The sequence below is a fragment of the Thamnophis sirtalis genome, unplaced genomic scaffold, assembly GCF_051295495.1.
Source record: "Thamnophis sirtalis isolate CommonGarterSnake01/CBP01778 unplaced genomic scaffold, rThaSir2_p1.2 scaffold_3, whole genome shotgun sequence".
Classification (NCBI taxonomy): Eukaryota; Metazoa; Chordata; class Lepidosauria; order Squamata; family Natricidae; genus Thamnophis; species Thamnophis sirtalis.
Window position 1 is genome coordinate 168,837,509 of NW_028261383.1, and position 15,614 is coordinate 168,853,122.

The window sequence follows — 15,614 nt, forward strand, 5'->3', positions numbered from 1 at the left end:
GTTTAGACGTCTTAATATTTTCTTCACTCATCTGATGTATTCACTGCTAATCTCCTTAACTTCAATGTGTTTGGTGATGTCAGCCTTGAAGGATGCTCAGGTAGTTGTATTGCTCTTCATCCCGACCCTTGATATTATCTCGATTCTTTCAGTTTTCACTATCCCCCCCCCCCCCCCCCCCCGTGTATGGCAAGCGGGGAATTGTTGTCCACTCCAAACTGCATTGCAATATCTCGGTTGTATATTTGAACAGCGCCGAGCAGTGATTCTATTTCAGATGGTGCTTTTCAGGTTGTCCATATAAAAGAGCTTCAGATCGTCCATATAAAGGAGGCGGGATAGCCTAGCAAATGTTAAATGAAGTTTGATAGCCTTAATAGCTGATTTTTTTGTCCCCCTGCTGTTTGGGGAGTTTCTGGGCAGCTGGAATGGTTTGTTTTCAACTATAGATGCTGTTGGGCTACATCAGCTACTGCACCGGTTCCACCACAAAACCGCGGTAGACTAAAGCGCGCTCGACGAAAGCGCGTACGTGATGTCATCACAGTGCGACAAAAACAGCACGCTGTGAGCGGTAAACTTAAAATTAAAGGGTAAATCTAAACCTAACCCCCCCAAACCTAACCCTAAACCTAACCCTAAGCCTAACCCTTAACCTAACCCTAAACCTAACCCTATACCTAACCCTTAACGCTAAACCTAACGCTAACCCTTAACCTAACCCTAAACCTAACCCTAACGCTTAACTTAACCCTAAACCTAACCCTAACCCTTAACCTAACCCTAACCCTTAACCTAACCCTAACCCTAAACCTAACCCTAACCCTAACCCTAAACCTAACCCTTACCTTTATGTGAATCGGCTTGCTTTAAAAGCGCTTTTTAAAGCGCCCTTTTTCCCCCCGCGGTCGTATTTGTCGCGCTGCTGATGACGTCAGGTACGCGCTTTAATCGGGCGCGCTTTAGTGGACCGCGGTTTTGACGGGTCACGACTGCACCAGTTAACAGTTTGCAAGTAGTTGGAAAGCAGGTAATTGGCTTGTAGTTGTGAGGTGCTGTCCCTTTTGTTGGATCTTTCATCTTCGGGTAGGTTTTGTCAGATGTTAACCAGTCTTCAATTTTAAACCCCCCCCCCCTTACTATATGTTGTTAAACTGCTTGGCAATGAGTGGGTGCAAACTGGTCAGATGTTTCAACCAAAAACCATGATGTAGTTCGTCTTCACCTGGGGCTGACAAATTCTTGATCTTCTGTTCTGACCCCCTCCTCCATCCAGTAACGAATGCCGAGACAAGCTTAACTGGAATGTACTTTATTAGCAAGAAACCAAAACCTCGGTGGCTGAAAGCCAAGCATAACAAACAGATAAGGACCTTGGCAGCAACTCAGACAAGCCTTGGCAGCAATCCAGCCTGCCAAGCTAGTTACAAAAGTTCTCCAACTTTTAGTCAATGCGTTGACTTCTGCAAGAGGGGCGTGAGCACAAGCAGTCCTTATTATAGTCTGGAGAGGAGCCTAATGACCACCAGCTGAGTGCAATTACCTCCTGTACTTGCGCAACTGTTCCTGACGCCTATTAGCTCTTCGGTGCCGGGCACCTAGGAACAACTCACTACTGGCGTCCGGATCACTCCCCCTTGTCTCCTCCCCACTGGTCCAAGGCTCAGGCGCCTCCTGGTGGCCAACCAGCCTCTCTGCGCCCTGCTTGGAGTCAGAACCCTGTCCAGGGTCCTCCACATCCTCCAGAGCCGACTCATAGGGCTCCTCGCTGTCGAAGTCTGGTGGCAGCTCCAACGGCTCCTGCTGGGCCACAGCAATCTTCCTTGCCCTTTTCTTCACTACTATTTCTGCTTTTATTACAAGTTCTTTCATTTCAGCTCCCCCATTTTACACCTCCCTTATCCAAACTGCTTTCTTGTTATATTTCTTTGGGTTGTTCCATAGTTGTGCCAAGAATTGTATTGTTGTTGTTTTTTTGTCAGATTCATTGCACTCTCTCTTTTTGATGGATTGGTTAAAACGTTCCTTATTCTACTAAAATTGGAGGTTCTGCCTATAATGCATAATCCGAGCTTCATATCTGTTGACTTTTTTTGGCTATAGCTGTTATTTGCCTACTTCATTATTTCCAGTGCTTCCTTGATCTCCTTTATCTTTAAGTAATGCTTCTTGATCAAATATTTTTGGTCTTTTATCTGTTCTAGCTTGCTTACATCTGATCTTAACATGCTGATCTCATTTGCCAGTTTGATCTTCTATTTTGGTGGTACGTTGTTTGGCCTTTTTCTTGCTTGTTAATTTTGCATACAAGATCTTCAGTTATAACAGCAGCTGTGCTGTATATCAGTTGCTTTGATGCTTGCAATGAGCCTATCTTTGATATTGCAATATTGGCCTCTTTTAATGCTTGTGCTAGTTGTTTCTGTGTTACAATCTTTAACGCAGGCAACCTTACTCTGTTATTTTTCTGCTGTTCTAGGAACCTGGTTATTCTTCGTTGCATTTCCTCTTGTTTTTCAGCTGGAGGACTTTGTTCTTTCTGATGTTCAGATCCTTAACTCAGCTATAAAACTTTATCAGTTACTGTCTCTCAACGTAATTTACTTTGCAGGGGTTTCATGAGGATAAAATATGTGGAGAGTGGCAAAAACAATGCATACAATTGTGTATTCCTTGGATGAAAGGTATTTTACACCTGGAAGCAAATCCTGATTAAAGGGGAAGAACTAGGACAGTAAACTTAACTGCTGGGAAGGTCAGAGAAGTTGCCTGTTGAGTTGCCAAAACTGGGGGGCTTTTCAGATTTCTTGGATGAGACGCTAATCAGCAATTGTATCAAGGTAAGCAAAAATTGAAAAACTGGTAGCATTAGTCCAATAGAGTTGCTCTTGCATCCATTTGGTGCTGTCCTTTCTTAAACTAGCGCTTTGGTTGAGACGTCCCCTTATCTTTGATGCTTGTTACTCACTTTGGTTCCTCTAGTCCAGTGGTTCCCAAACTTGGCAACTTTAAGACTTGTGGACTGGAGAATTCTGGGAGTTGAAGTCCACAAGTCTTAAAGTTGCCAAGTTTGGGAACCACTGCTCTAGTCCAAGGATTTCAAACTCAAGGCCCATGGGCTGGATCTGGCCTGCAAGGCCATTCTGGAAAATGTAAGGGGCCACCCCGTGTAGCTTTGGGGAGTGGTGTCAAGCTGCCCATGCCCACCCAGTCGGCCATGCCCGCCTGCTCCCTGAGGTCAACCACAGCCCTGATGTAGCATTCGCTGGCTGGGGAATTCTGGGAGTTGAAGTCCAGACATCTTCAAGTTGCCAAGGTTGAGAAACACTGAATTACACGTTTAGGAAAAGATTCGAAATGGATCTAATATCACTTCTCTGTTGCGTCAAGTCAACTTGAGAGCCTCCGGTGTAACCAGTTGCTTTATATTCACAGCCTCCTGAGACGACTGATTACCCTAATTTCTCAGCATGCTACCACCCTGGCCTCTAACGAAGCCTTCAAGAAGCAGGCGGAAGGAGCGAGTGACGCTGCCAAGAAATATATGGAGGAGAATGACAAGCTGAAAAAGGTATGGCTGTGAGGTTCTGACAACTGAAGTAGAAGAAAGGCAGGAGCCTGCGTGGCTTGGTCACATGACATGAGCATCGTCCCATTTTCAATGCACCAATTGTCTCTTTATTACGTTATGTTATAATTATTTAGTTTTTAATAATAAGACTCTACTGTTCTTCTAGGAGCAATCTAGGATGGAACACTGCACGAATCAATTTAGCAATGAAATAAAAAAAACCACGTATCGCAAATAGATAGCTTTAATTGGGGCATCAACTCAGATAGTTCAAAGGACATATTATGTACTCTTCCCCCCTCCCCCCATTTGTGTAAATGTTTAATGATTAGTAGGCTGGCTCTCGTCCTTGCTTTCTGGAAAAAAGCTCTTGTAACTTTCCAGTCACAATGGTCATCTTATGCTGTATTTGACTTGATTGAACCATTCATGCTGGAAGTGTGTCATGGCAGGAGCAAAAGCAAAACTCCCGTACGTAAAAGGGTGAAGAAATTCTCCATGTTGAAATATATGACGCAATTACAACACAGCTGTATAGTTTGTGCCTTTTTCCCTTGAGATTGGAATCTGGTATGAATTGTCAACTTGACAATAAGTGGATAAAACAAACATTAAGACGTGTGTTTGAATGAGTAGAGGAAGCTCGCTCAAGCATTTCCACTCATTAAGTAGCTCATTGCACCTTGGAAGTGCGGTAGTTGAATGATGCACATCAAAATACGTAGAGATTATTGCTTTTAATTTTCATGTCGTGCTTTATGGAATAATGTGGTAAGAACTGGGCGGATAGGAAAGGGATTTGGTATAGAAAACAAATGTAGATTACATAAATGATAGATCATGATAAACAAAGGCTCATGTACAGTTTTGGATGTGGTTGTTTTAAAGTATTTTTGTTTTTGAACAAATTCAACATAAATATATACACACAGGGTATGGGTACTTGAGAGACTGCCTGCTGCCAATCACCTCCACTAGACCTATTAGATCCCACAGATTAGGCCTCCTCCGAATTCCATCCACCGGCCAGTGTCGACTGGCGACTACCCGGAGGAGAGCCTTCTCTGTGGCTGCTCCGACCCTCTGGAACGAACTCCCCGTGGAGATTCGACCCCTCACCACCCTCCAGGCCTTCCGCAAAGCCCTCAAAACCTGGTTGTTCCGACAGGCCTGGGGCTAAAGAGCTTTTGACCCCCTCCTCGAATGGTATGACTGTTGTGTGTTTTTAAATTATGCATTGTTATGTTTTGTTTTATTTTTTGTCTGTACCCCCTTCCCTGATTTGAATTGTGAGCCGCCCTGAGTCCCCTTCGGGGGAAAAGGGCAGCATACAAATATAATCAATCAATCAATCAATCACAGGGAGATATGTATAAGTAAAAAATCTGTGTAGCCTTTGGAACTGTTTTGTTTATAATTGGGTACTTTTTATCATGATTTTTGAGATCACATTATATTATACTCTTTAATATATACACATTAGGGATTTGAATATGATAAGACTTGCTCAGATCTAGCCAGGTTTTTCCCAAAGGGACTTTCTCAAAAAGCAACTGGATTTTGTTTTTCCTTGAAGGCATTTCGCTTCTCATCCAAGAAGCTTCTTCAGTTCTGACTTTAGGCTCGCTCAGGCAGGGCAAGACTCCTGTATTCTACCTGCTGCCCACTAGCAGCACCACACTTGCATTTCTGCAATCGTGAGAATGAGAAGCGAAACTTTTGCAAAGAAAAACCAGGAAGGCCCCGTTGCCTTTTTGAAAAAGCACCATTGGGAGAAACCACGACCTGGATGGCCGAGACGCTCCATAGACATTTAGCCAGGCCTTTGAAATATTTAGTCTGCCGTTGGGCAAACCACTCCATCGCTATACTTCAGTGCTGGATCAGCTTTTTGAAATCAGTTTTTAAAAATGCAAGTGCATGGATTCGTCCCAGTTCTTCTCCCTCTGTTGCAGATGTGTTTGTCAGGGTTCCAAATAGCATCGAAAAGTAAATCAGAGTCCAAGGCAAAGCATTGCTCAAAGTTCCAATTTGTTAAGAGAGCCATGTTGGCACATCTGGGAAAACCCGAAATCTGAAAGCTTCCCGGTTTCCCCCACCCAGTTGAAAGTTTAAGATCTTGCCCCCACAGCCACAAAGTCCATCCCATGGTCCAATCTCCCACTGCCATGCAGGCAGCTTCCACCCATCCAATTCCGGTTAGATGCAGAGATGCAAAGACAAAGGATGACCTTGGCTTTTAAGAAAGAATGTTGTTATGGCTACGTATCATCTCACTCCTTACAATCCCCACTTCCCATTTTACCACAATAGAAAATGCATAGTAGAATAATAGAAAGTGTGACAGGCCAGACAGTGTTGCTGTTTGGGAACAGTTTGTGGTTTTTTTTTAGATTTCAGAAAGCTAAATCGCCCTGGGTGATTCTGATACTGGTTGTTTGTAGAAATTCCGGTTCACCAACAAATGCGCGCCGACAAAACCGCGGCGAGAAAACCGCGACATCAAAAGCGCGCCCACAACAAACAGCGCGCCGACAAAAGCGCGCCATCAGCAAACAATGCGAAAACAATGTAATAACCCTGAACCTAACCCTTACCTTAACCCTAACCGCGGTTTTGTGGGCGCGGTTTTGTCGGCGCGCTGTTGTGGGCACGATTTCAACGTCGCGGTTTTCTCGCTGCGGTTTTGTCGGGCGCACATTTGTCGGGTCACGGAAATTCCCTTGAGATGGTCCCCCCCCCCGTTTCACTGGGGGGGTTGGGTTCTGCACTGAGGAAATGCAAATGCAGCACTCCTATTGGGCAGCAAGTGGCATCCAGGGATCTTGCCCTGACTGAGCCTGATTTATTGCCTCACTTTCTGCTTGGCATTGTAATCCTATCAGGCTAAGAGTCTTTCTGTCCCTTTTTATGGCCCTAACCTTAGCGTTGGGGTTAATCGCTGGCTAGGGACCTCCGTCCTTCTTCCTTCCAAGAATACACCGTGGGTGATTGGATTCTTGCAATTGCTGCAAATGTCAAGCACACGGAGTTGCTGGCATGGCAGCCTCTCTTCCCATTGGGGGACCCTTAAATGGGAAAACGGGAGTATTTTTTTTATAACAAGGGTTAAAGACCGTGTCTCCTGAGCTGCTAACTAGAACCCATTTCACTTTTTTACACACCCATTGTACATTAAAAAATAATAATAACCATACTGTCTTCTCTTATTTTTTTCTTTAAAACTAAGATATGTTAAGTATATTGACATGGAAGCATAAACACCATCAACATAGAATGGAGTTTGCTCAGAAGCTGTAATACACCAAGTGAATGAGAGGAAGAGTGGGAAGCAGAGGAGAGAAGAAAGATAGGAAGAGAGGGATAGGAGAGAGGGTAAGGGGGGAAGATGAGGAGGATAAGGAGGAGTGGAATGAAGAGAGAGGAGAAGGAGAAAGGAAGGGGAAGTAGAGTAGGAAAGGATGATGGAGGGAAGAAAGGAGGTAGGAGAGAGGTAGAAGAAAGAGGTGTATGGAGAGCAGAAGAGCTAATAATGGGTTTTTATCTTTCTGGGCGTTGATGGCAAGAGGAACTGATGTAATTACTACTTAATACAATAGGACAGTGTTTCTCAACCTTGGCAACTTGAAGATGTCTGGACTTCAACTCCCAGAATTCCCCAGCCAGCATTCGCTGGCTGGGGAATTCTGGGAGTTGAAGTCCAGACATCTTCAAGTAGCTAAGGTTGAGAAACACTGCAATAGGATATTGGCTATGTAATAGTATACATGTGATTATATGTTACGAAAATGGAAAATAAAAAAGTATATTTCAAACAAATAATAATAATCAGAAGATACATTGGAAGGAAAAATGATTGCGGTAGAAAAGAGGGGGATGTAAGCTGGCGGAGGAATTCCGGGAGTTGAAGTCCGCAAGTCTTAAAAGTTGCCGAGGTTGGAGACACCCCCCCCCCCCGGGTTACAGCTTTAAGAGAATCCGCTTCCAATCCTTCTTTTGAGCCAGAGGCTCTGGGGACCAAGTATACGCCAGAGTATGTGCCTATCTATTAGCCGCGATCTCTTTGCGATTCTGATTCTGCTCCAATGGAAGCGGAAAAGCCACGGATGGCCGGCTGTGACTCTTTCCTGACTCTGCATCCAGGTATAAAGTGATTCCCCGGGGAGAGAATAGAGGCCCCGCTTGGCTCTGCACAATTGGCTTTCTGACTCCTGCTCCAGTTCTAATTATCAAAATTGCATCTTGTCCCCAGTTGCCTACTTTGTTCTTTTCCTCCTGGCAGACGGCAATGGAAGCACATTCACAAAAATCTTATTTTTTGCAAGCGTGTCTCCATAGAATTGCATGGCGTCACCGCGTTCTGTTTTACAATTGTAGTTAAGGTTTGAACGGCTGCGTCTCCCGACAAAGAAGTGGAAGTCCGAGGCAACTTTCTCCATGACCAGTGCTGACAATTCTTGGAGTTAAACTCCAATATCTGGAGCCGGTTATATTTCAGGGAGGGAAAAAAGGGAGGCAAAACTGTTGAGTTTTGTTTGTGCTGGGAGTCTGTGGGCAGTGCAGTGGTGGGATTCAGCCGGTTCGCACCTATTCGTGAGAACCGGTTGGTAACTTTCTAAGTAGTTCAGAGAACCGGTTGTTGGAAGAAATCTCCTTTTGTTTTTCCCCCACTTTACAGGGCTAATCCTGTAAGGAAGGCAGGAAGGAAACATTCTAGTGTTGTTTCTAGCCTCATCTTTATTACCCTGCTTACAGAAACTGCCTCTCCGGTTAACCCTTATTACCATTGTCACAGCTAAGGCGAAGCGCCCATCGACCTGAGTGACCTTGAGTTGGCCACGCCCACCCAGTCACATGACCACTGAGCCCCACCTACCCAGATGGTCATTAGGGCAGAGAACCGGTTGTTAAATTATTTGAATCCTATCACTGGGGCAGTGGAAACCCTTGTTAGGATTAGAGGAGTGATGAGGTTTGAACCTTAAGAATTCAGGTAGTCCTTGACTTACAACAGTTTATTCAGCGACAGTTTGAAGTTACACGGCACTGACAAAAGCGACTTACGACCGTTTTTCACACTTACAACCTTTGCAGCATCCCCATGATCAGGTGATCAAAATCCGTAAAAGCCTGTTATTTTTTGAACTTTCATTCTTTATAGCAGATACTTCCCAACCCTGTAACTTTTAAGATGAATGGACCTCATCTCCCACAATTCCCTAGGTATAGCTTTGATGGCTGGGGAATTCTGGGAGTTGAAGTCTACCCATGTTAAAGCCGCTAAGGTTGGGAAACACTGCTTTACAGTAATAGTAGAGGTACGGACAGATTGTGGGTAATGGGGATCAGTTTGGTATTTCTATCACTTTGGTTTCAGTTTTGTTTGTTTGTTTGTAATCTTAAAATGTAAAAAAATCTTTAAAATCCTAAACTGGGCGAGTGATTGGTGGCCAAAAGCCTCTGCTTGCTCTTTTTCACTTGCATGATACTAATTTGACCTGGGAAAGCTATTGCATCGTTCTGGTCCTTCCTTAAAGGACGTAGCAGCAAATCCTTATGCCTTGCAGGTAACTCTACATGGGGCTGCCCTTGAAGAGTGTTCGAAGACTCCAATTAGTCCAGAATGCAGCCGCGTGAGCGATTGTGGGTGCACCAAGGTACACCCACGTTACACCTATCCTCCGCGAGCTGCACTGGCTACCTATTAGTCTCCGAATCCGCTTCAAGGTGCTGGTCGCTACCTATAAAGCCCTACATAGCATCGGACCTGGGTACCTGAGAGACCGCCTCCTGCCGATTACCTCTCTCAGACCAATTAGATCGCACAGGTTGGGTCTCCTCTGGATTCCATCTGCCAGCCAATGTCGGCTGGCGACTCCCCGGGGGAGGGCCTTCTCTGTTGCAGCTTCGGCCCTCTGGAACGAGCTCCCTGTTGAGATCCGGACCCTTACTACCCTCCCGGCCTTCCGCAAAGCCACCAAGTCCTGGCTGTTCCAGCAGGCTGGGGGGGAGCTGAGAAGCATCTATCTCCACGGAAATTGTGAATGTTGGTTTTGTTTTTAATATGTTGTCTTTGTCTCGTCCCCCCCTTTCCCTTGTCTTTTGTGTGGTTTATTATTATATTAAGAGAGCCGAGGTGGCGCAGTGGTTAGAGTGCAGCACTGCAGGCTACTTCAGCTGACTGTTAGCTGCAGTTCGGCTGTTCAAATCTCACCGGCTCAAGGTTGACTCAGCCTTCCATCCTTCCGAGGTGGGTAAAATGAGGACCCGGATTGTTGTTGGGGGCGATATGCTGACTCTGTAAACCGCTTAGAGAGAGCTGAAAGCCCTATGAAGCAGTATATAAGTCTAACTGCTATTGCTATTATCACGTAAGCGTCTGAATTATTATGCTGAGCTCCCTGATTTAGAATATTGCTACAGCAGCGGATGGTCTTCCTTGATCAACAGGTTGTTCCGTGAGCTGCACAGAAAGAAAAATGCCAGTAATCTGTTTTCTGTATCAAACCAATTTAAGTGGCACCAGGATGAGGAAAGGTTGTTGCTAAAGTTGCTAAAGAAGACAAGGTTTGAAATCCAGCTGCAAAGCTTTGATGCCAAATCCCCCCCACTCTTCTCTACACGGATAAAATAATAATGAAACATTATTATTTATTACCGGCTCTGCCAACCGGTCGCCATGCCCTTTCCAAGCATGTTAGGCTCAGTAGGAATTGGCTATAGCTGTATTTCCTAAGGTATTGTTGCCCAGTTGTTCCCCTCAATCTGGCATTTCTATTTCTGCCTTCTAATAAAAATGGAAGTCTTTGCTTTAGGATGGACCACAATATTCATTTCAGGTTTAATGGAAGAATTAGTAGAATTCTGGACCTCCTGATCGGCGTGTTTTCCCTTGGGGTATTCATTCTGCCTTCAGTATCTATTCAAAGTCAACTCATCCACCCCTTAAAATTTCAGTATATTCTAATTGCGCGTGGATAAATAAACCACGAGGGGGCAGCCTAATCTAATATCTCCAGTTGCTGCAAGGGCAGAGTCTTTCAACGTGGCAGGGTTTTTATTTTATTTTATGAAGTTAATTAAAATGACATCCGTAGCTGATAGCCTTGACCTGCCTGGATAGCAAGAGGCTTTTGAACCTTGTGGCTGTAAATATGTAAAGATAAAGTGTAGTTGTAAACAAGGCATAAGCTGCATACAGATGTTGTTCAAGGTTGGTGGCTATTGCAAACTGTTCCTTACGTTTCAGATTGGCAAAGCTAGAGATAACAGGGGACATTGGCTTATATCTCTTCTGTTCCCTTTCCCTCCTGGCAAATGTTGTCTTTTCTGAAACCTTAAGATAGGCTTTGTCTTATAGGGTTGAAATTGCCCTTTGGGGTTCAGGTAGAAGTATATTTGCTCTTTTCTCACATCTGTTGCCTTTACTCGTGCAGTCGCGCGAGCAATACTGGGTGTACCAAGGTACATCCACACTACACCTATCCTCCGCGAGCTGCACTGGCTTCCTATCAGTCTCCGAGCGCGATTCAAGGTGCTGGTTATTACCTTTAAAGCCCTACATGGCCTAGGTGCAGGTGTGCCTACGCACCTTCACAGCCCTATTGGTTCAGTCCTCCACAAAAGAGTCCCAGTTCCTCATGTGGGGCCCCTTGGGAAAATGGATGGCCCACCTCAACCCCCTAGACTTGTCTTTCCCAGCAGGGTCAGGAGAATGTGCCGTGGAAGAGTTGATGAACTTGATGAAAGGTGTTTTGCTTGCATTGCCTGTTCTTATTGTGTGGGTGCAGAAGATGATGGTAGTGATGGTGGAGCCAAGAGATGAAAGAATCTCTCCGGCACACCTTGCTATGGACCACAAGTGAGTGAGTTGGCATTTATCTTACATCCCGCCTTGATGATTTTTATAAAAACATGTGTTAATGCTCCTTCCTCTTTCTATTTCCCCCACAAAAACCAACTCTTTGAGCTGAGATGGGCTGAGAGAGAAAGACTGGCCCAACTCCACCTGGCTGGCTCATCCTTCATAGATTCTGATGAAGTAAAGCCTCAACTCTATATTTCCTTGTCTTTTTCTTATTGTCTCCCCCCCACATTGTAGGAAACACCTTTTCATAGAAAAATAGATAAATTGGAGGCCGTGTGAAGGAAATGCGAGTTTATGTTCCCAAGTAACCCTATTTGGTTGGAGAGGAATCTGGTTTGTGAAGGTTGTTTTGAGGTTTTCTCAGCTATATATGCACCACCTTCTTTGATGATTACATTACATTGGTCAAGGTGGGCCAATAAGACTCTCTTTGTCTGTTGGTTTTGCTTTGATGTTCCCTCTAGTACAATGTTTCTCAACCTTGGTCACTTGAAGATGTCTGGACTTCAACTGGTTTTTAGTAGCCATCGGGTATGCTGGGCAAATGGCTAGTAGAAAAATTGGCTGAAATCCCATCAGTTTATTTTCCATGACTTGCACTTTAGCAATGGAGGGGGAGGAATGCCAGGCTCTTGGAAGTAAAGGATACAAGATATAAGCAGAATCGGGACATTCCGTAGGCATGTGAAACTCTGGTGAGAATTTTATGACATTTTTTTTTCTGTGCATAGCATTGCAAAAAATCAGCTTTCACTTCTGTGCCTTTACGAGTATGCTGCTGCTCACAGGAACTGAACCATGAATGAAAGGCTTTCTTAGTTCAAACATTGGCACATCCATTAGCCAGTCTTTCTTGGGTCCCACCCAAACTTTATTAAATTAAAAAAAATATGCAAAAAAAAAAAGAAAAAAATAATTTAAAAGAAAATGGGAAAGGTAGTGGTGGAGGGGGGAATGCAAAACTGGAGATTAAGATTAAGATTTAGTTTATTTGTATGCCGCCCTTCTCCGGGAGGGACTCAGGGCGGCGAACAACTCAAAAGGGGGAAAGGGGATACAAACACAATACACGTAATTAAAATACACAAGAGTCATACAGCCATACAAGTCGAGAGGGGAGGGGAACTCATCAACCCCAGGCCTGCCGGCACAGCCAGGTTTTGACGGCTTTCCGGAAGGCCTGGAGAGAGGTGAGGGTCCGAATCTCCGCGGGGAGTTCATTCCAAAGGGCCAGAGCCGCCACAGAGAAGGCCCTCCCCCGGGTGGTAGCCAGATGGCATTGGCTGGTAGACAGAACCCGGAGGAGGCCGACCCTGTGCGATCTAACGGGTCTATGGGAGGTAATTGGCAGCAGGCGGTCTCTCAAGTACCCAGGTCCAATACCATGAAGGGCTTTATAAGTTACGACTAGCACTTTGCTAGTGCAGGGGAAAAGGAACCTTCTCCAGTACAAACAACTAAACATCGATGAGCCTTTGAACTAGAATAAGCCATAACAAACGGTGCTCCTATCATCCTGAGAAAGCCTAGTCATCAAAACCCCAAGGTTAAAACTTCGTTTCTTTCAGTTTCAAGCAAAAACAAGCAGTCCAAGGATGGTTTCCCAGCTAAAACAACCTAGATAAAGACTATATTCTTTAATCCAAACAGACGATTTCACCTGTTCCACCAACTCCGTTAATTTCACCGTTTGATCTAATCATTCTTTTTTTTAAAAAAATTCTGTTTTCTCATTCTGCACCAAATGCTCTTCCACTTCAATTATGCTGGCTGGGGCACTTGGGGAGTTGAAATCCACACATCTTAAAAGTTGCCAAGGTTGAGGGGGGGGGAAAAAGAAGAGCATTGTTATCCAGCCTTGTACTAGAACAGTGTTTCTCAACCTTGGCCACTTGAAGATGTCCGGACTTCAACTCCTAGAATTCCCCAGCCAGCGAATGCTGGCTGGGGAACTCTGGGAGTTGAAGTCCGGACATCTTCAAGTTGCCAAGGTTGAGAAACACTGTACTCGAGCAATGTTGAGAAACACTGCTCTAGAACAAGTGTTCGACAACAGCCCTCTTCTCTTTTTGATGATTTTGCAGGCAGTGACAGATAATTAAACAGTATATTCTGCTGTTTTAAGATCAATTAATGCAAATGAATATAAACCCGCAAATAGGCGCCTAGTTAAAAAAATAATAATCTTATGAACACATTTTGCTGAGATGACTGATGTGCATCCGACCATATAATCTTCACCCTCCCCAAGGTGACCCCAGTCGGGTTTGTACAAATCCCATGGTTAACAGGTCCATGGGCAGAGGGGCAGAGGTATTATTGGAAGATGGAGGAAAAGGTTACTGTATTTTTCGGAGTATAAGACGCACCTTTTCCCCCTCCAAAAAAAGAGGGTGAAAATCTGAATAGACTGAATACAGCATTTTTGGCCTCCTGAAACCCCACCCTCGCGCATCCTGGTTTTTGTAAAACAGGATTTTACAAAAAAAAAGGGTATGCGTAGGCTTTGGGAGGCTTGTAGAGTGCTCCTGGGGGTTCCACCACAAAACCGCGGTAGACTGAAGCGTGCTCGACGAAAGCGCGTACGTGACGTCATCACAGCGCGACGAAAACAGCACGCTGTGAGCGGTAAACTTAAAATTAACACGTAAATCTAAACCTAACCCCCCCAAACCTAACCCTAAGCCTAAGCCTAACCCTTAACCTAACGCTAAACCTAACGCTAACTCTTAACCTAACCCTAAACCTAACCCTAACACTTAACGTAACCCTAACCCTTACCTTTATGTGAATCTGCTTGCTTTAAAAGCGCTTTTTAAAGCGCCCTTTTTTCTCCGCGGTCGTATTTGTCGCGCTGCTAATGACGTCAGGTACGCGCTTTAATTGGGCGCGCTTTAGTGGACCGCGGTTTTGTTGTGCCACGCTCCTGGGGGCTGGGTAGGGCAAAAACTAGCGAAAAACATGCCATTTTTTGCTCGTTTTTGCCCCTCCCAGCCCACAGGAGCATTCTACAAGCCTCCCAAAGTCTACGCATACTCTGTTTTTTTCCAAAAAAATGGGGCATGCAGAGGGTTTGGGAGGCCTGCAGAGTGCTCTTCGGGGCTGGGGAGGGCAAAAACTTATTTTTTATATTTACCTCTTCAAAATCTTGGTGCGTCTTCTAGTCCAAAAAAATACTGTAATTGGAAAGAAAGGTGAGCCTTGCCAGAGGTTCTGTAATGCGCGATTGCAAACGCTGGTGGTGTACCTTGAGAACCTGATTGACTTCCCTTTTGAACAGTTGTCTGTTGCCATAAGAACTCCAGACATTATGACATCATTTCTGTTGTGCCAGTTGCTGGTGTGTAACAGGGTTGAAGTCCAACATCCAAGTGTCAGGAAAGTCGGCTTTGAACAGGACCTTAAGGATGAGAGCCGAGGTGGCGCAGTGGTTAAATGCAGCACTGCAGGCTACTGCTAGATCAGCAGTTCAGCGGTTCAAATCTCACCGGCTCAGGGTTGACTCAGCCTTCCATCCTTCCGAGGTGGGTAAAATGAGGACCTGGATTGTTGTTGGGGGCAATATGCTGACTCTCTGTAAACCGCTTAGAGAGGCCTGAAAGCCCTATGAAGCGGTATATAAGTCTACTGCTATTGCTATTGCTATTGCTATGACTGAATAGTACTGTGCACATGAAATACAGGTAGTCCTCAACTTATTGAATTGAATTGAATAAATTTGTAGGCCGCCCAATCCCGAAGGACTCCGGGCGGCTTACAGAAAATAAAATTTTAAAAAGTGAAAAGTTAAAAACAAGCAGAGGAAAAACAGATTAAAAGAAAGCACATCATGCGACCCAGTCTAATCGGGGCTGGACCTCGGTCAAGAGGTCAACAGCCCCAGGCCTGCCGGAATAGCCAGGTTTTGATAGCCTTTCGGAAGGCCATGAGAGTGGGTAGGGTCCGGATCTCTGGGGGTAGTTCATTCCATAGGGTCGGAGCGGCTACAGAGAAGGCCCTCCCCCGGGGAACCGCCAGCCGACATTGTCTGGCTGATGGCACCTGGAGAAGGCCCACCCTGTGCGATCTTATCGGTCCTTGGGAGGTATGCGGTATAATAGTTCCATTTAGTAACCATTCAAAGTTACAACAGCAGTGAAAAAGTGACTTACGGCCATTTTTCACGCTTGTGACCAT

The 15,614-nt window shown here is 45.0% G+C and overlaps 1 protein-coding gene across 1 annotated transcript in view; it reads left to right on the top strand.

The window, feature by feature from the left end:
* Window positions 1-15,614, top strand: part of BCAP31 (B cell receptor associated protein 31) — a 64,963-nt gene that overhangs the window by 23,787 nt on the left and 25,562 nt on the right. Inside the window, exon 5 of the mRNA XM_087710862.1 lies at window positions 3,436-3,571. Coding sequence (XP_087566988.1) covers window positions 3,436-3,571 — 136 coding nt within the window. The remainder of the gene's footprint in view (window positions 1-3,435; window positions 3,572-15,614) is intronic.